This window comes from Rhizophagus irregularis, chromosome 16 (genome assembly GCF_026210795.1).
Source record: "Rhizophagus irregularis chromosome 16, complete sequence".
Taxonomy (NCBI): domain Eukaryota; kingdom Fungi; phylum Glomeromycota; class Glomeromycetes; order Glomerales; family Glomeraceae; genus Rhizophagus; species Rhizophagus irregularis.
The window spans coordinates 81,544-101,697 of NC_089444.1; the positions used below are offsets into that span (position 1 = coordinate 81,544).

Genomic DNA, 20,154 nt, shown 5'->3' on the forward strand with positions numbered 1-20,154 from the left:
AGATGACATAGAGCGATATGGAGTGATGAAAAATGATATGGAATGATATGGAGTGATATGGAGCGATATAGAATGATATGGAACGATATGGAGTGATGAAAAATGATATGGAACGATATGGAGCGATATGGAGTGATGAAAAATGATATGGAGCAATATGGAGTGATGAAAAATGATATGGGAGCGAAAGGGACGATGATAAATGAAAAGGATAATTAAAAACAAAATGGGAGCAAAGGAAATGATAGAAAAATAAAATGGAGGCGAAGGGAATAATGAAATAATAAAAAACAAAAGGAGCGAAAAAAATAATAGCAAATAAATGAAAAGGGAGTGAAATGGATATAGCAAATGAAAAGGGAATAAAGTGATGATAGAAAATAAAAGAAACTGTTAGTATTATTTTCAATAAAGAAAACAATAAAATAGCAAAATACTAGCAATAAAAGTGAGTCTTACCTTAAACCTCTTGAAGTTATTTGAAATTGTTTTCTGAAAAACAAGTTAACAAGTTAGCATAAGAGAAAAAGAACATTAAACTAGCGAAGTAATAAGAAAATAAAAAAAATCTTACCTTAAAGAAGTTCCAGTCATTTTGGAAATAATACTACAAGAAAGCAAAAAACAAAATATGCGCTACGCGTTTGTGTAATATGAAATCACCTGGTGAATTTCACCGGGGTAAATTTAAAATTTTAATGCATTGCAGATCAAGGTGAAATTCACCGGAGGTGAATGTAAAATTAATCCTAATTTTAAATGGTTTACGGGTCAATTTTATATTGGACGTAATTAAGCATTATAAAAATTTATGGGTAATTTATACCAAACAAATATTAAAATTTATTTATCAATGTATTTTTATATTTTTAAGTGAGAATTCTATCTAACACTTCTTCCATATTAAATTCTTGAGAACCGTGATCTACCAGTGGTGGTGGAGGAGAAATATCAATTACTACTTTAACTTCTGTTTGAAGTAGTTCTTGCAATTCTTTATTCATAATATTAACCCATCGTGAAATTTCCAAATTATTATTATTAGCTGCCTCAGTATCATCACCCTCATCCTTATTTTGATCATAATCCTCATCCTTATCATCATAATCACTATTATCGTCATCATTATCAAAAAAAGAAGGATCAGATAATGTTTCTTGAATTTCATTTTGAAATTGATCTTCAGAAAGTGTATTATATGCAAATTTGAGCTCAGACTTTGCATTTGTTATATAGTACGTATGTAATTTCGCCATTGATTCAAGTTTTTCAACATTTAATCTAAATTAAATACATTAAAACTAAATTAAAGGCATAATATACTTTTTTTAATATAGTAATATTAAATATTAAATATTAACTTATCGTGTTCTCCTTTTATTAGCCATCCAACCAATTATGAAGAAAACACGTTCACATCCTGCATTATGTGGAGTAATTGATAAAATCTTCATAGCAAGTTGTTGAATATAATGTTAGGACCCCGGATATCTAATATAAAGGTCATAATGGACTTTTGGCCAAAAACACCCCTTTTTGCTGAAACTCAAAAAATCGTTTTTTGTAAATATCTCAGCATCCAGTAATTCAATTTTAATGAACTTTTTTTTATTTTGTAGCCCTCATTTAGCTCTACAATTTAAAAAAAAGTTCATCAAAATTGGACTACTGGATGCCGAGATATTTACAAAAAACGATTTTTTGATTCCCCCTCAAAAATGGGCCAATCTGCCGAAAGTGTGACTTGAGTGATCATCGTACTTTCTCTCCCGTTGGGCTCTGCCCATTTTTTTCCATGAAGTTATGGATGAAAAATATGAGGATTTTTTGCCTTGAGTGATAGTAAAAGGACTTTTCGACGTTATATGAAGTTATTACTGAGGTCTTTAGTTTCGCCTGAACTCCTTACGGCTTATATTGAGTTAGGACCGTTATCATGAGTCTTGGAGTTACCAATAATACTGTAAGATGGCAGTTCCATACGAACGTTCCCCTGGGCTTTCTGAAAGGTTGAAAAGTAGTGCGTCTTGGTTTCTACGCCTTTAAAGTCTAACTGGCCAAGTGGTTCGCAGGCCGGACCAGTATTTCTTGGAAGGAGCTCCTGACCAACGTATTTCTTGCTAGTTGATGTTGTTAACTGGGGAGTTAGTCTTCTAAAATAAGGAGATGGAGTTGAGGTGTATGTTTGGTGAATTTTACTCAGGTTTTTCTCATTGCACTTCGAGTTTTCCTGAGGTTTATGTCTTTATTTTTTGCTTTTTGTTTTTCTTGGTCGCTTTTTTCGGTGTAACTTTATTTTCTTTGGGGGTGGGGGATACTGGAAAATTTGATCGTCATGGTGGTTTGGTGTTACAATTTTCAAAATCGATCATCACTCGGGTGATAAGGGAAGTGACAGGTTAGGTACTGCAGTTTTTGTAGTATGCTGATTATGGTGGTCACATGTTGGACTATCATTGGATTGACTTATCTAGGTAGATCTTAGGTCGAAGGATCGTTCGCAATGAGGTGGGTGTCCTCCGTTTGGGATTGTTCGCAATGAGGTGGGTGTCCCTTCGGGGATTGCACGACACTAAAAAGTTCCCCATCGGCTGGACTGCACGACACTAAAAAGTTCCCAGAGGTCTTTGTGAAATAGGTTTGTTATTCATAGTATGTAGTCAAATAGGGGAAATTGAATTTTGTGTATTTTTGATAGCGCTAATGGTATTTGGCAATGGGATTCTTTGATCTTTAAATGTAGCAAGGGGTCTTGCTGGGTACGTATAGCATAGTCGATTCTACTGGGTTTGAGATATAATTCGGGGGGGGTAGCCATAGTTATTTATATAGAGAAGATGTTGGGTTTATAATCTTGCATTTCTTTTTATGTATTTTTCTAGGAAGATTATTGTTCTTGTATTAGATTAGTTCTGCACTTTGTTGCAGTTCTTTTTTGAATACCTGGTATTCTCTAAAGTAACTTGTGGCAAAAATTAATAAAATTCAAGCGCAGCTTTGTTAAACCGAAAGTGTGACTTATGACCTGTTTTGGAGATATCCGGGGTCCTATAATGTTCTTCAGGACGTACTGGATTGCATAATCGCCACCATAAAAAAACATTATCTATTCCTAATATATACTCTAAATCATAAGGTTTTTCATATTGTGTAAATGCACGAATTTGAGCAACTAATTCGCTACAAGAATTTTCACCACCACCCATATTTTTTAGCAATTTCATTGCATTAAGACAAACATCACAAAAGACCATTGGATGTAAACCTTTACCTAAAGTATAAATATAATAATTTAATTAAGATTAGTGTAAAAATAAATAATTCAAAAAAAAAATTCACAATTTACCTCAGTAGTATGGATGAAGTATATAACTTAAAATATAAAGATCAAAATCGAATTGTTTCCATCTTTTATTAAATAATTCAATACAGGTAGATTTAAAATTTTGATCTGATATTGGTGGAAGGAAATTAATCCTTTGTGATAACTTGATTAATTCAACAAAACAATCAGCAAGCGTAGTTGATTTGAATTCAAGAGCCTTTACTGCTGATTTGACTGGGCCTAATAAAGTATTAACGGCATCAACATCATTGAAAAATGATCTACTTCGCAATAAACTTTTAATTTCATTATTCAATATTTCCGGACATTCATTTAATAACTAATAAATAAAATAAAATAAAATAAATTTCACGTTTTAATTCATTTTATAATTAATAATTAATAAACTTACATTTTTAACTGATTTTCAAGACGTAAAATAGAATTCGTACAATCCTAAGCTGTTGTCTATCTAGTTTTGACATAAGTTTTGAGATTTCCACCTTTAACTGAATCATCAATTATACTCATTTTAAGCTTTTCACCAACTTGATGTGATGTTTTAAAAAATTTTACTAACTTTGTACACTTTGCAATAACCTCTTTGGCAAATGGAGTTTTACAAATATCAGTTGTAATGAGATTAATGTGATGCGCAATACATCTAATTGGAATAATATGTTTATGTGTATCAGCAATGATTCGTTTAGCAGATGCACAAGCAGCAGCATGATCAGAAACAACTGCAGAAAATTTTTCAGGCCCAACATTTGTAATTACTTCATTAATTTTTTCAGCTAAAAATTTTGCTGTATGAGATTCTGATGATAGATTTTTTAAACTATATATAATTTCCTTTCGTTCACGTATAATAAGTATAAAAATATATAATGATTGACCTCGTGGGCTCGTCCAGCCATCAAATCCTAAAAAATTCAAAATTTTATTAAATAATTAAAAAATCTAAAAATAAAATTTATTTTTTTACCTAATGTTAAATCTGATTCTTTATCTAACATAAGTTGCTGATCAACAGTTATTTTAGTAAGTTCATTATTCATAAGTGTATTGGATAAAGTAGTAGAATACGGTGGCTCATATCCATTACATAAACTTTTAACCATATCAATAAAAAAAGGATGAGAAACTAAATGAAATGCCACACCATAATAAATAAAGAATTTTGCAACAGCTTTATCACATAATACTTGTTTGGTACTATCAATCTGGTCAGATTCATAAAATTTATCTATTCTTGTTTGAGATAAATTAACACATCTTTTTTTTGAGACAGTTGAAGTAGAGTTAGTAACTTGTTCTTCAGCATTTTGTTTAATAAAAAGTAAATATTCTATTTTAATTGTAAAAGGAACTTTTGAACAGGATAAAGCTAAATGTGCTTGCATTTGGGCTGGTTCTTCTCGGTTTTGAGTCCAGCCACAATATATGCATATACAACCAATATGACCTTCTTCCAATATCATTAAAATGAATCCAAACAGGTCCTCTTTTTCTTCCTGGTTTTTCTTTTTCTTTATTTGTATTTAATAATATGCCACTTGAACTTCCACCATTTGTTTCTTGAGTAGACATTATAATTAGTGTATAAAATATATATAAAAAAATGGATTATTTTATATCAGAATGTTTAATTGCTTGGTACACGCGTTAGAAAATGTTTTGAATTTGGCATTTTTTAAGACAAAAAAATATTTTAAAAAAAATTTAAGAAATATAACATATGATTATATACTACGTTCATTTAATATACTCATGTTAAATCATATGTTTATTAGTTGATCTATTTCCTATTTTAATATAATTTAAATTTTACTGCCGTAATTAATTTGACAGGTTAATTTAATTACGGCATATCAGCATTTTAAAATTTAAAACCGTAATTATTACGGCTTATTACGTCAGGTATAATGACGTAATTAAATTAATTTCGCTGGGAAGTATAGTAGTTTTTATAATAAAAACGTTTTTTTTATATTTTAATTATAGGAAAATCGGTTCTGGCATAGACACCGAATCCCAAAAATAAGTTTTGAAAATTTTTGAAACTCTAATATAAAAAACGTTATTTTTAACGTTTTTTTTCATTTTTTTGTAGGAATTCGGCTCCAACGAGGATGCCGATATTCCAGGTAAGTTTTGTTTTCGAAACTTCTTTAAAAAAAACGTTTTTTAACATTTTTTTTATATTATTGTAGAAAAATCGGCTCCTACTTGGATACTGAATCCCATACTAAGTGAACGAATAGAAACTTTGATATAAAAAAACGTTAATTTTAATTTCTAACATTTTTTTTTATTCTTTTCCTTTCTTTCGCCCTTATTCTTTCTTCTATTGGGTGAAAAATTTTTTTTTATTTATATTATTTTTTTTTATTTTGTAGGTTCAGCTTTCGGTTCTTAGGCTTTGGATATATACTAGATGAGTTTTGAAAACTTCGAAACTCTAAAAAATATTTTTTTAATTTTTTTTTTCTTCTTTGTAGGTTTCGGCTTGGGCTTTGGATATATGGGTGAGTTTTGAAGTGAAAGAATCAAAACTCAAAAAAAAACTTTTTTTAATTTTTTTTTATCCTTCTTTGTAGGTTTCAGCTTCCGATTCTTGGGCGTTGGATATATACTAGGTGAGTTTCAAAAACTTCGAAACTCTTTAAAAAAATTATTTTTTTAAATTTTTTTTTCTATTTTGTAGGTTTCGGCCTCCAGTTCTTGGGTGTTGGATAGGTGTGTTCAAAGTTTTGTTTTCTTTTTTCTTACAAATTATTTTATCAAAGAAACTTTAACTAATCATTTCTTCCTTTTTTTTGTAAGTTTTCACTTCGGATTTTTAGTTTGGTAAGTTTCAAATATTTCGAAACAAATTTTTTTTATTAAAGAATCGGTTTGCTAACTGTTTCTTTATTTTTTTTGTAGATTTCCCCCTTCGGACTTTATTGGATGGGCATGTAAGTTTTGAATTTTTTGAAACTTTACTCTTTTTATTACAGAAATGAACTAACCGTTTCTTTTTTTTTTTGTAGGTTTCCATTATCGAATTGGGGGTAAGTTTTGAAAATATTTTGAAACTCATTTTTTATCGAAGAAACGTTAAACTAATTGTTTCTTCTTTTTTTTTGTAGATTTCCCCCTTCAGACTTTATTAAATGGGCGTGTAAGTTTTGAATTTTTTGAAACTTTATTTTTTTTATTAAAAGAAATGGTTGACTAACCATTTCTTTACTTTTTTTGTAGGTTTCCCCTTCAGATTTTATCAGATTGGATAAGTTTCTTTTGAAACTTCAATTTTTTTATTATAAAAAATGAATTACTGACTGTTTTCTCCTTTTTTGGTAGGTTTTCTTCAGACTTTTATCATGTTAGGTGAGGATGATGGGTGAATGCATGATGGATGGTGGACGGTAGAGTCAGTAGATGGTTTATATAGATAATAGATAGATATTAATTAATATGTAATTTTTAATAAAATGAATTAATAAAATTTAATTAATAAATTGTTACTATAAAATTAAAATCAACTGTACAAAAATCGGTAATAATTATAGATTTATTAACAATCGTCAATTTGATTTTACCGATTTGTTGCCAATTTCTACTGATCGATTTGTTGACAAATGGCAGGCGTTATGATGCAAATCGTCCATAAATAATTTTGACGATTTTTTTGGCAATGATCAGCCAAATTTAGACCAGCTTTCGTCCAACATTTGGCAATTTAAAATTTTGCCGAAATGGACTATTCCGACCAATGTATAGATTATAAAATTTAGTTTAATGTACTTTTATAATTTGAAAGACATTGTTCAAACAAAATTTAATATGTTTTTATTATTATAATTTGAAACACATTTTTGTTTTAAAATAATAATTTTATAGCTATGTAGCTTTATAAAGCAAAAAAAATTTAATTCTTAGTAGAGTCTAGTTCACTACCCACTATTTTAGTAATTTCAGACCCAACTGGTTGGCGTCTTAGTAGTATTTTGCTTAATTTTAGCCTTTTAGCAGGTGATTGCTTAGTATTTTATCTTTATACAATAGTTGAACTACTATATCACTATTAAATTCATATTCATTAATTTCTTTACATTTTTTATTATTACAAGTCATATTCAATTATGAAGATCGTAGCATATCTTTTGTTATTTGTAAATTAAATCAATATAAATTATTCAGATTATATCTAGATCAACCTTTATAAATATGGAATGGATAACAAAATGGATATTACCCATTTTTACCTACTTGCAATTCTATGATTCAGATATTCACGAATATCTGAGTATATCCGAATTGTATCTGAGTAAATGGATAACAGGTTGCAACTTTACCTGGCAGTACCTAGAACTTTTCTGAAACTGTTATGGAATTGGTAAGAAACCTAAATGTTTTTATTGGTTTACCAGTTTCAGGCCAACTTGAATGTTGAGTTATTATGTCTAAAGTTCTGGCTAAAATTGTAAAATAATACTGGCTGAAATTAAACTAAGTTATACTGTACCTTACTGTACCATTCATGTAATCCTGCTATAGTACTAAACACCAGCAAATTTAGTTAGTTTGACTAGTACTATAATAATAACTCTAGCTGATTTTTTGAACTCATAATTTTAGGATTTAATTTGGTACCATAGTAGTATGATTAGTATCATAGAAATAGTGAGGTACTAGTATAATTCTATTAGTTTACCAATTTTATATGCCAGTTTGAATTCTGAATTATTATATCCAAAGATCTAGCTGAATTTATAAAATAGTACTGGTCAAAATTATCATAATTTACTGTGTCTATTGCATCAACTATGTGATCCTATTACAATACTGAACACCATTTAAGAATCCAGAAATATATATACAGAAGTAGGATATACAGATGTGCTACCATTATAATGGAATTAGAGTATTAGACAGAGTAAAGTTTTGATTTGTATACAATTTTAGAATTTTTATCTATAGTTAAGTTATCAAGATTACGTATTTTTTATTAAAATTTTTATATGTAAAAAATTAGTTTGCATATTTTTAGCCTAAATTTAGCTAATCTTATATATATAATATATTTAGGACTAGAGCTCTGAACAGGTCAGCCAAATTCAGGTAACCTGATCTGACCTGACCTGAAATTCAGGTCAGGTATGAGATTTTTAAAAAAAATTCAGGTCAGGTATGAAGATTGACCTGATCTGATTGACCTGTTGACCTGAAACTATTGATTCTACTATATAATAAAAGTGAGTTGCAGTATTGCGATTCACTTTTTTATATTGATTTTATATAATAAAAGTGAGTTGCGGTATTGCAATTCACTTTTTTATATTGATTTTGTATAAAAAAAGTGAGTTGCGGTATTGCAATTCACTTTTTTATATTGATTTTGTATAAAAAAAGTGAGTTGCGGTATTGCAATTCACTTTTTTATATGATTTTAATATAATAATGTTGAATCGCAATATTTTGAGAAAAAATGTTGTGAAAATGTTTTATCATAATATTATATTAAAAAAATGTTTCGTAATGTTTTTTTTTGATATTTCAATAATAACATTGCGAAAATATTTTTTTCATAATGTTATATTAAAAAAAACGTTTTGCAATATTTTTTTCAATATTTTAATAAAAGTTTTGTACCGTTTTTTTTCAATACTTTAATAAAAATTTTTCAGGTTTCAGGTCAGGTCAGGTCAAACAGATAACCTGATATAACCTGACCTGACCTGACCTGTAAAAAAATTTCAGGTCAGGTTTATCAATTAACCTGACCTGACCTGACCCATTCAGAGCTCTATTTAGGACAGTGACAGATATTACCTAATATTCTAGAAGAAGAGGGGTAATTAAAAATCTTAAGTTACATATATACTATATAAGGAAATTACTAAAGCTCTAAATGGTCCGGATTGGTCCGGGTTGGAGAGTAACCCAGAACCGGACTGAAAATTAGTTCATTTCGGTCCGGTTCAGTTTATATCAAAAGGAGAATTTGGGACCAGACCAGACCAGACCAGTTATTTTGGTCCGGTCCGGTCTTATAATAAAAAAATGTTACGAAAACGTTTTTTAGTTATAATTACTTAGAAAAAACATTTCGCAACGTTTTTTCGTTAAGTTAATTAGAAAAATGTTATGAAAACATTTTTTCTAATTAAATATACTTAGAAAAAACGTTTTGCAACATTTTTCCGTTAAATTAATTAGAAAAATGTTGCGCAAACGTTTTTTCTAATCAAATATACTTAGAAAAAACGTTTCGCAACATTTTTTCTTTAAATTAATTAAAAAAACGTTGTGCAAATGTTTTTTCTAATTAAATATGATAAGAAAAAACGTTTCGCAACATTTTTTCTTTAAACTAATTAGAAAAATGTTGCGCAAACGTTTTTTCTAATTAAATATAATAAGAAAAAACGTTTCGCAACGTTTTTTCTTTAAACTAATTAGAAAAATGTTGTGCAAACGTTTTTTCTAATTAAATATGATAAGAAAAACGTTTCGCAACGTTTTTTCTTTAAACTAATTAGAAAAATGTTGCACAAACATTTTTTCTAATTAAATATGATAAGAAAAAACGTTTTGCAATGTTTTTTCTTTAAACTAATTAGAAAAACATTGCGCAAACGTTTTTTCTTTAAACTAATTAGAAAAACATTGCACAAACATTTTTTCTAATTAAATATGATAAGAAAAAACGTTTTGCAACGTTTTTTCTTTAAACTAATTAGAAAAATGTTGCGCAAACATTTTTTCTAATTAAATATGATAAGAAAAAATGTTTCGCAACATTTTTTTTTAAACTAATTAGAAAAATGTTGCACAAACGTTGTTTCTAATTAAATATGATAAGAAAAAACATTTCGCAACGTTTTTTCTTTAAACTAATTAGAAAAATGTTGCGCAAACATTTTTTCTAATTAAATATGATAAGAAAAAACGTTTCGCAACGCTTTAAACTAATTAGAAAAATATTGCGCAAACGTTTTTTTTAATAAATATACTTAGAAAAAACATTGCGCAACGTTTTTTCTTTAAATTAATTAAAAAAACGTTGCGCAAACATTTTTTTATAATAATATGTTAAAAAAACGTTATGCAACGTTTTTTTATTTAATAATTAAATAATCGCAACGGTTTTAATATAAACTATTGCGAAAATATTTATCAGTCCGGTGCGGTCCCAACCCGTTTTTTCAGTCTGGGTTAGATTTATAATCTGAAACTGGACCAGACTGGACCAAATATTTTGGTCCAGGTTGAAGCATCAACCCAGACTGGACCAATCCGAATTTTCAGTCCGGGTTGTCGGATTAGGACTGACCCGATTAGAGCTTTAGAAATTACATATATGATATATCTTACCTAAGGGAGTTAGGAAGAGGAGTAAGCTCTTATAATAAACTGATATTAGGTAATATCTGTCATTGCCTTTACTGTATGTAATATTTAGTATTAATTGAAAGAAATTTCTAAAGGTTAAAAAGTGAAAAAATGGTAAATTCTATTTTTTCATATTAGTATTTGGTTTTATAAATAATATAGAAACTATTGTTAAAATAAAAATGTGGCGCAATAAATTTTATGTAGATCAATTTTATAAATCATTTTGTAGATTTCTTGATTTTTTTGATTCTTGATTTTCTTAATTTATTTAATAAATCTGATAAATTTAATATATTTGATTTATTTATTTTATTTATTTTATTTGTTATATTTTATTTATTTGATATATTTATTTTATTTTATTTATTTATTATATTTGTTTTATTTATTTTATCAAATATTCTTAATTTTTATTTTATTATAAATAGTGTTAGAATTTTACCAAGTTAAAGGAGTAGTTAGTTTACAGTTCATTAGTAAATAAGTTAGTTTTACGAATAGTTAAGAATTGTATTGTAGTATTTGAGTTATACAAAAAAACCTGAAATTGTTAATTATTATGCTAAAGATAAGGATTTATCCAAGAATCTAATAAAATTCAGAAAAAATAAATTAAGAAGAAATTGGTTAAAATATTTAGAGTTCTGAATAGATTAGATAGGGTTAGATAATTAATTTAACCTGATCATGAATTTGATGACCTGACCTAAATATTACAGGTCAGTTCAGGTATCCGATCTGACTTGTTAATCTGATATTTTAGATCAAAAAAACATTTTAATGTTTTTTATATACATGCTGCCCAAATTATTTTGGGATGTCATAATTATAATTTGGGATGCCGTAATTCATTCAGTTTATATATAATTTACTATATAAAGTACCAAAATAATTTGGGATGCCATAATTGAATTTGGGATTTTACTTATATTACGGCAGCCCAAAATAATTTGGGTGGCATGTATAGTTTTTTATATATCAAATTATAAGAAAAAACTTAAACGTTTTTTTTATAATTATTTAGTGAAAAAGAATATTTTGGCATTTTTTTACATATCAGATTACACCAAAATATTTTTTATATTAGGTCAGATTGGATACCCAACCTGATCCATTGATGTTTAAAAAAAAATATTTTTTTAATTTATTTAATGAAAAACATCAGTTATACGTTTTTTCATTAAAAAAATGTTTTTTTATTCATTTAATGAAAAAAATGTTTTTTTTTTTGATTCATTTAATGGAAAAATATCAGGTTTAACATTTTTTTGATTCATTTAATGAAAAAACATCAGTTATATGTTTTTTTTTTATTTATTTAATGAAAAAAATGTTTTTTTTCAATTCATTTAATGGAAAAGCATCAGATTCAGCATTTTTTCATTAAAAAATATTTATTTAATGAAATAACATTAGGTTATATGTTTTTCATTAAAAAAACTTTTTTATTTATTTAATAAAAAATGTTATGTTATATGTTTTTTCATTAAAAAAACATTTTTTTATTCATTTAATGAAAAAACATCAGGTTTAATGTTTTTAACTAAAAAAACTTTTATTTGTTTTTTTAATGAAATATATCAGGTTTAACATTTTTGATTTAAAAAAAACATTTTATTATTAATTTTATAAACAAACATCAGATTCAGGTCAAAAAAATGGGTTAACACAAGACCCCGCTTACTTATAAGATAGGTCACCTCCAGGCTTAAGGTAAAAATCATATATAAAATTCTTTGCAAATTCTACTATAAAAGGAAATTTTATGTTACATTGTTATGATTTTTTTCCTTTTTAGCTAATTAACCAATAGAATTTAAAAAAAAAGTAAGGTAAAAACTATTAGTAAAGGGCCAATTTTCTACAGTGACTTTTATTATAAATAAGCAGGATCCTGTTGGCATTTTTTTATTTATAAAAAACACCAAAATGTCTTTTTTTGAACCTAAAATATATCAGGTTAATAGGTCAGATTGGGTACTCAGCTTGTGACTGATTCAACCCAAAGTTGAGTCATTAAATTTGCTATTTGATCTGAATTTTTCAGGTCAACCTGTCAGATTATCTATTTTAACCTGACCCATTCAAAGCTCTATTGGTTATCAAGTGAATAAAAGAAATAAAAAAAAAAAAGAAAAAAAGAAAAAAAGGGAATAAAAAATAAAAATAAAAATAAAATAAAAAAGAAAAAGCAGGTAATTTCATAGGAATTACCCATTTTGCTCACTTTTACTTAACCTAAACAAATAAATCCAGCATCCTCCTAAGTAAAATTTGTGAACTCCCCAACTTAATGAATTATCCATTCTAATTTTAGCTTAGGAAGTTACTCACTTTGCAAATAAAAAAATACACACCTCTTTTAAAGTCTCTTAATAAGCCATTTACACTTATCTAGAAAACTGGTAATGCACCATTCAGAGAATTTTCATCTGTTGTCTAATGTTTCAATACAAAATAGTGCTATAACTGATAAATAAAAAAAAGGAATAAATATGATTCAATGATAAGAAGTCAGATAACAAATATAAAGTATAAGTATAAACATCAAAAAAAAAATTTTTACATTTTTAATACCCTTTTTCAAGAACTCCTTTAAGAAATAAGTTTATAAAACAACTGAAAACTGCACAAATAATATGTGGAGTGTTTTATATGCACCTTCACTCTATAATAAAAAAAATGATTTTTTTAATATTGATTCAAGTATAAAAATAATAAAGTAATAAATATTTACTATTAGCTTTACTGAAAATATTGGCAGAAATTTTGGTCACAGACGTCACTTTATCCCTTTCTTAGGCATACGTGATAGTGCTATGATCCGTAATTCAGTCAATTCAGATTGATCCGTTTATCCGAATTGAAATCGGATATCCGTATCTGATTATTTTTGACGGATTAATCCGATTTTTAATTCTGACCAGCATTATAGTTAGCTTAGGCCAGTACTAAAAGTTTAGGCAGAGCTAACTCTCATTATTAAAACTTCAATTTTACCCAAAATTACAATTTTGGCCAGAATTAAGATTAGTTTAACGATCTGGATTGAATCCGGATGTACTAATGAGCATCTGAATTCAATCCGGATGGTCTTTTAGAACTCAGATCATACCTCTAGTACGTGATGTCTTTGTTTGTTAGGCTTCTTCAGATAGCATCTGCTAATAGCTTGAAGTCTTTCTGTTGTAAAGTAAATAATATAAATATTATTAGATATCTAATATGAAAAATGTTAAAACTATCATCAGCAGAATATTTTTTCCTTTGTCACCTTACCACAAATGTATATTGAGAGTGATGCTTAGTTGCATAGTTATTAGAAGGATTAATATGAGGGATAATACTGTGAAAAAGGAACATCATGCTGCCCTGAAAGACTTATTGGTGAGAGTTACAAAAAAAAAAAAATGAAATGCTTAGAGAATTTGTTATAAAGTTTAGAAAATTTATCATATTGTAAAAAAAAAAAATTTTGTTATAAAGTGTAAAATGTATTGTAAGAAAAAAAAAAATGAAATGCTTAGAGAATTTGTTATAAAGTTTAGAAAATTTATCATATTGTAAAAAAAAAAATTTTGTTATAAAGTGTAAAATGTATTGTAAGAAAAAAAAATCTTACTTACAGGATAAAGGAAGGATAAAGGAAAAGCAAAGTATTTATACTTTTTTTTTTGAGGTATGAGTAGTTTTTCCAACGAAATTAATTAGTTATGACTCATTAGCTTATGAGTCATAACTAATATTATAACTAAATATTTCCCATAGTGTCTCGCGTAATATAATTTTACCTTTCCATAATATCAAAATCATATTATCTTAAATATCATAAAAAGTTTCAAAATATTTTTTTTAAGGTTTATTCATTTATATTTAGTTCTTGAAGAGGTGTATATTAGTAAAATTCAGGTCTAATATTGATTAGAAAAAAAAGTATGCGACAATAACGAATTTTGAAGTTACATAAGTTAGTGATAGGTTATAGCCAAAGTATAAAAAATCGTGACATAATCAAATATGATTATTACTAATTGAGTTAAAAAATTTCCAGCTCATTGTGCACATGATTTGACGGCTTGTATCGTGTGACGTAACATACAGTATTATAGCTATTAATTATTGTTTTACTGATAAATTTCAACTGATTATACAATAAAGGGAATTTTCATCCTCAGATGATAAAATACATTACTCTTAAAATTTCATTGTGGTATCATCGAAAAAGATTTTATTATAGCAGACTCATAATAGTAAATATATTACCGCAAATTTTTTATATATTGTATTACATTTTGCTTAATCTTATTATCAAGCTCCAACTAGTTATTCTACGATAAATTAATTTAACTCTCAAATGCTTTCCAAAATTTTTTGTCCAAACGAAATGCATCGTTATTCTATCATACGTAGGAGAAATCTGATTAACGTTCAATACGAAAAATCACATAACAAATCGGATATTTTATTAATTTTTATTTAATTGAGCGGTCATTAAGATTTAAGACGCTGACATTTGGGAACGTTAAAGTTGATAAACCTATTAAAATCTAATGCACTAAAATCTAATTTAACTACAAATTCTTTATATTTTTTTATACAGAAATTAAACAAAAAAATCAACGTTGTTGAAATATTTTTGATAATCATTAGATCTGAGTAATAAATATAAATCTATTTTTTTACTTTCTACTTAGTTTATTCAACTGGTAAAGTTTTTGTAATCTGGTAATATTTTTATTTTGGAATCTTGATTAGAGCTTTTCACTGGATTTCCCTATGAATAATTTAGGATAATTTGTTGGAGAAATTTGAATTTCGGATTATCCTATGATGAAATCATTATCATCTCGCTATTAAAAATTTAAAAGTATAAACTTTATTAAAATTCAAATTTCAAATTTCAACATATTGAAATACAAAAAAAAAAAAATATGTACTTAACTAATGTTTTAGTACTTTATTCAGATTTTGCGTTCACTTGTAATCAAGATATTAAGCGGATTATCCAATTTTAAATCCGGATATCCGTTTTAAAATTAACTGGATACAGTTAGGATAATGGGATAATCCGGATAAATCCTAGGTAGGATATTATCCGTTCAAGGAAAGCTCTATTCTTGATTATAGTATTGGAGTTTAAATATATTAATTGCTTTTTTTTTTGATTATATACAGTATATTCAAATCCATTTAAAACTATCCTTGTTTAAAACTAATTTTAAACTTACAACAGTATTGGAATTAGACTGAAATGGCAAAAAAAAAATAAATATTGTATTACAAGATAATATTAAAAGAATGCTTAAAGATTCATTATACTTATGCAAAGTTCTCTACTTTATCCTTTTTAAATATTGGCCAAATTAATTTTTTAATTATATGATCTGTCCAAAACCTGTCCAATGAAAAAATTGCTTAAGTTTGGACAAGTTTTGGTCAGGGTTTTGTACAAGTGTCCAAAACATCAATTGCCCAGATTCTTGACCGGTAAAATTCAATTCCTATTTGGAAGGTACACGTGATTTTTTCTCATAAATCTAGTCGGGATTTGGGATACGTGGGAAATTCGGATAATCTTTTGAGGCTTGTTTAGTGAGTATATATTACAATGAAAAAAACACAGAATTATGTAAATTATCAACTTGTCACATGTATTTGCTGGTCTGTTACGCCATTGAAAACTTTATTTGTAACTAAATTATACTAAGCCAAATCTAGTAATTATTTAAGTTGAATTTTGACATTTAAAAAATCGTAATTAATGTGTAATAATCCACGTAGTAAAATTCAGCCCTTTTTTGTATTTCAGTAAACTTTTCGAGTTTCTTAAAAAAAAAGTCTTGAATAAAAAAAATTTTTCTATTTTTGCATTAATAGTATTTACCCAAAATCAATTAGTTGATAAAAAAAAAATGATTAAATTATGGATTTATATATTATATATATTATTAATGGTTACAACGCAGTTAAATCAAAATTTAGTTCATGGACAAAGTGTAACAAACTATAATGTAAGTTTTTTGTGTTTTTAAAATTCTCTTTTTTTTTAACCTAATAAATACTGTACACATAATTATAGGTTGGAATTGGAATAGCTGATATAACAGGAATAGTAGGTACTTATCTTACACTATTTTTCACATTTTTTTGTATAAAAAACTAATTATTTTTTCATTGATATATTAGCTGGAGTTAATATGATGGGATATGCGATGCCAGGACAAATCGCATCAGGATTACATATAAGACAAAGATCAAGAGCATTTATTATAATAGATCCAGATACTGGTAAAAGGGTTGTATTTGTTTCCGCCGATCTTGCTATGGGATCATTAGCTGTTAGAAGAGCAACTTTAGAAAAATTAAAAGAATCCTTTGGTGATCTTTATAATGATGAAAATGGTATGTTTCTCTAAAAATTTTATTTCCCCTCTTTCTTCTGCAGTGAACGTGTTAACTTGTTTCATATATTGTGTAGTTGCCATATCAGGAACACATACACATGCTGGACCAGCCGGATATTTGCAATATGCGGTAAAATCCCGTTTATCTTAAAATCATTTTAAAATCATTTTAATTCTTTCTTATCTCCTAATAAATTCTCCTTTTTTCTTTTCAATTTTTTTTACACTCGTATTAGTTATATCAAATAACATCATTTGGATATTTTAAAGAGAATACGGAAGCTATATCAACAGGAATTTATAATTCTATAGTAAAAGCTCATAATTCAATTCAACCAGCATCAATATTCGTATCAACTGGAGAATTATTAAATACAAATATAAATAGATCACCATTTTCGTATGAACAAAATCCTGAAGAAGAAAGATCTCAATATAAATATAATGTAGATAAAGAAATGATCTTATTAAAATTCACAAATGCGAAAGGTGATGTTATTGGTAGTATAAATTGGTTTCCTGTACACCCCGTATCTATGATGAATAACAATACATTAGTATCAGGAGATAATAAAGGAACCGCATCATATTTCTTAGAAAGGGAATATAATAATAGTACTTTACCTGGTGAAGAAACTATTATACATGCTTTTGCTAATAGTAATTTGGGTGATAGCTCACCAAATATTTTTGGCCCTTATTGTGCTGATACAGGATTACCTTGTGAATATAGGACGAGTACTTGTAATGGAAAGAAAGAAACTTGTTTCGGTAGAGGTTATGGTTATTTAACTGGGGATGACATATATGCTACAAGAAAGATTGCGGAATTGCATGTTGCTAAAGCTAAAGAATTAATTGATACAGCTAAAACTCCTATTACTGGTAGTATTGATTATAAATTTACAAAAGTCAATATTCAAAATTATAATTTTACTCTTAATGGAAAAACTGTTTCTTTATGTAAAGCGGCTCTTGGTTATAGTATGATTGCTGGTACAACTGATGGTCCAGGTGGATTTAATTTTATTCAAGGTGATAATAGTACTGGTAACCCTTTTTGGAAATTAATTACACGTATAATAAAACAACCTACTAAAGAGACAATAGAATGCCAAAGACCTAAGCCAATCGTATTGGCTACGGGTGAAATGAGATCTCCTTATGATTTTACTCCTTCCATTATCGAAATTCAACTATTAAAAATTGGTAATTTTATAATTTGTGTCGTACCTGGTGAATTTACTACTATGAGCGGTAGAAGATTAACTAAGACTGTAAAGAACATTTTGATGAAAAAAGGAGTCATTGATGAAAATGGAATTGTAATCGTTAGTGGTCCTTCAAATTCTTATACACATTATATTACTACACCTGAAGAATATCTCGTACAAAGATATGAAGGTGGTTCAACAATTTATGGTCCAAATACTTTAAACGCTTATCTTCAATTATATACAGATTTATCTATTGCATTAGCTGATAATCTTTATGTACCAATAGGTCCTGAAGCTCCTGATTTTACTGATAAAGCTTTAAATTTTGTACTACCAGTTATTGTTGATATTCCTCCTCTATTCAAAAAATTTGGTGATGTTACAAAAGATGCTAATAAAAAATACATTAGAGGTGAAACTGTTGCAGTTGAATTTGTTGGTGGTCACCCCAAAAATCATATTCAATTAGAAGGTAGTTTTCTTTATGTGCAAAGATTGGAAAATAATAATAATTGGGTTAATTTTAAAAATGATGGAGATATAACTACAAAATTTAAATGGTTGGGTAATAGTATTGTTAGAATTACTTGGGAAATTGATGATGATGTTGAAGGTATGTGTGTAATCTGAATTGTTTGTTAATTTCAATCTAATATACATGATTCAAATGGTTTTATTTTATTTACCCTTCTCTTCTTACTTTTACCTCATAGCTGGAACTTATCGTATATTTTATCAAGGACATCATAAACAACTTGGTGGTAAAATTGTGCCTGAATTCGGTATTACTTCTAATTTTCTTGTATCCTAATCCTAATTCTCGGTAATATAGGTTTCTATGTAAGTTATTATTTTAAATGTTGTACAATGTAATGTATCATATGGATGGATATTAAGTTAAAATATATTAGATGTAAATTATAATAAAAAATAAAAAAAAAATTAAAATTAACTCTATTATATATTATATGAAGAACAGAATTTGAAATTTATAATTAATTTTTATTATTCTTAAAAAATAATGACCATTCATGGATGAAAATTATGAATTATGAACGAAAAAAGTAGAGTCAGAATGCACAATCACGACGGATAATGTTTTCAACGCTTCCTTTAAACGAATCTATAACATTTTTGTTTAGCTCTGATTGGAATATATTATTATAAACAAACATTACATTCCGTGTATGAGAAAATCATACACATTCTTATAACATTTAACGTGCCGCAAAGCAGGCTCTTGATTTATCATATAGAACAGTAAACAAACAAAGGTCTATCTACGAAGAACCCCTACATGAAGATATAATCATAGTATAAATTTAACAGATAGTAAGTATATAATAGTATTGAAAAGTTAAAGAATAAATAGTGCATTTAGCATTTTAGCTTTAAAAATTCGTGTTTTGGTTTTTTTTTTAATATAATATATATATAAATAAAAAGGAAATTTTTTTTAATATATTTACTAGAGAAAATATTGAGATTTGATTATATAATAGTATTAAAAAAACCTTTTTAACAATCTAAAAGGAATAAGTAACTACGGTCAATCCTCTATAATTGTAATAGTACATTTAGAGAAGATGCGTATTTATAGAAAGTAAATAATTAGAAATTATATAAATTATATAAGTTTGAAACTATGCATTTAGGAAGGGGATAAAGAGTTATCCGTATATAATATTATAACATATAATAATTTAATAAATTTTCACACTATAAAAAACCTTGGGTATACATTTTGATTGTTGCGGTTACAGCTGCTTGATAGTTACAAGTACTTGATCGATGTCGTACATATTCCGTACCTTCTGTA

At 27.1% G+C, this 20,154-nt stretch overlaps 4 protein-coding genes across 4 annotated transcripts; 1 reads left to right on the top strand and 3 right to left on the bottom strand.

Moving 5' to 3' along the window:
- Positions 1-869: 869 nt before the first annotated feature.
- OCT59_007824 (uncharacterized protein) lies at positions 870-1,256 on the bottom strand (the record flags this gene model as incomplete). The annotated part of the gene is made up of 1 exon (XM_025326374.2): positions 870-1,256. One exon carries the CDS (start codon positions 1,254-1,256, stop codon positions 870-872), a length of 387 nt encoding a protein of 128 aa, XP_025176360.2.
- Positions 1,257-2,975: 1,719 nt separating this feature from the next.
- Positions 2,976-4,809, bottom strand: OCT59_007825 (uncharacterized protein; the record flags this gene model as incomplete). Its single annotated transcript, XM_066142041.1, has 5 exons — positions 2,976-3,271; positions 3,431-3,665; positions 3,738-3,745; positions 3,829-3,873; positions 4,491-4,809. The coding sequence occupies 5 exons, from the start codon at positions 4,807-4,809 to the stop codon at positions 2,976-2,978; spliced, it is 903 nt and encodes a 300-aa protein (XP_065998954.1).
- An 8,513-nt stretch (positions 4,810-13,322) lies between these two features.
- On the bottom strand, positions 13,323-14,527 carry OCT59_007826 (uncharacterized protein; the record flags this gene model as incomplete). Its single annotated transcript, XM_066142043.1, has 6 exons — positions 13,323-13,382; positions 13,452-13,457; positions 13,639-13,665; positions 13,830-13,897; positions 13,994-14,017; positions 14,506-14,527. 6 exons carry the CDS (start codon positions 14,525-14,527, stop codon positions 13,323-13,325), a joined length of 207 nt encoding a protein of 68 aa, XP_065998955.1.
- Positions 14,528-16,586: 2,059 nt separating this feature from the next.
- On the top strand, positions 16,587-19,257 carry OCT59_007827 (uncharacterized protein). The gene is made up of 6 exons (XM_025318354.2): positions 16,587-16,725; positions 16,794-16,830; positions 16,901-17,116; positions 17,193-17,248; positions 17,355-18,948; positions 19,049-19,257. Exons 1-6 carry the CDS (start codon positions 16,627-16,629, stop codon positions 19,144-19,146), a joined length of 2,100 nt encoding a protein of 699 aa, XP_025176361.1. The 5' UTR covers positions 16,587-16,626; the 3' UTR covers positions 19,147-19,257.
- The last annotated feature ends 897 nt before the right edge of the window (positions 19,258-20,154 follow it).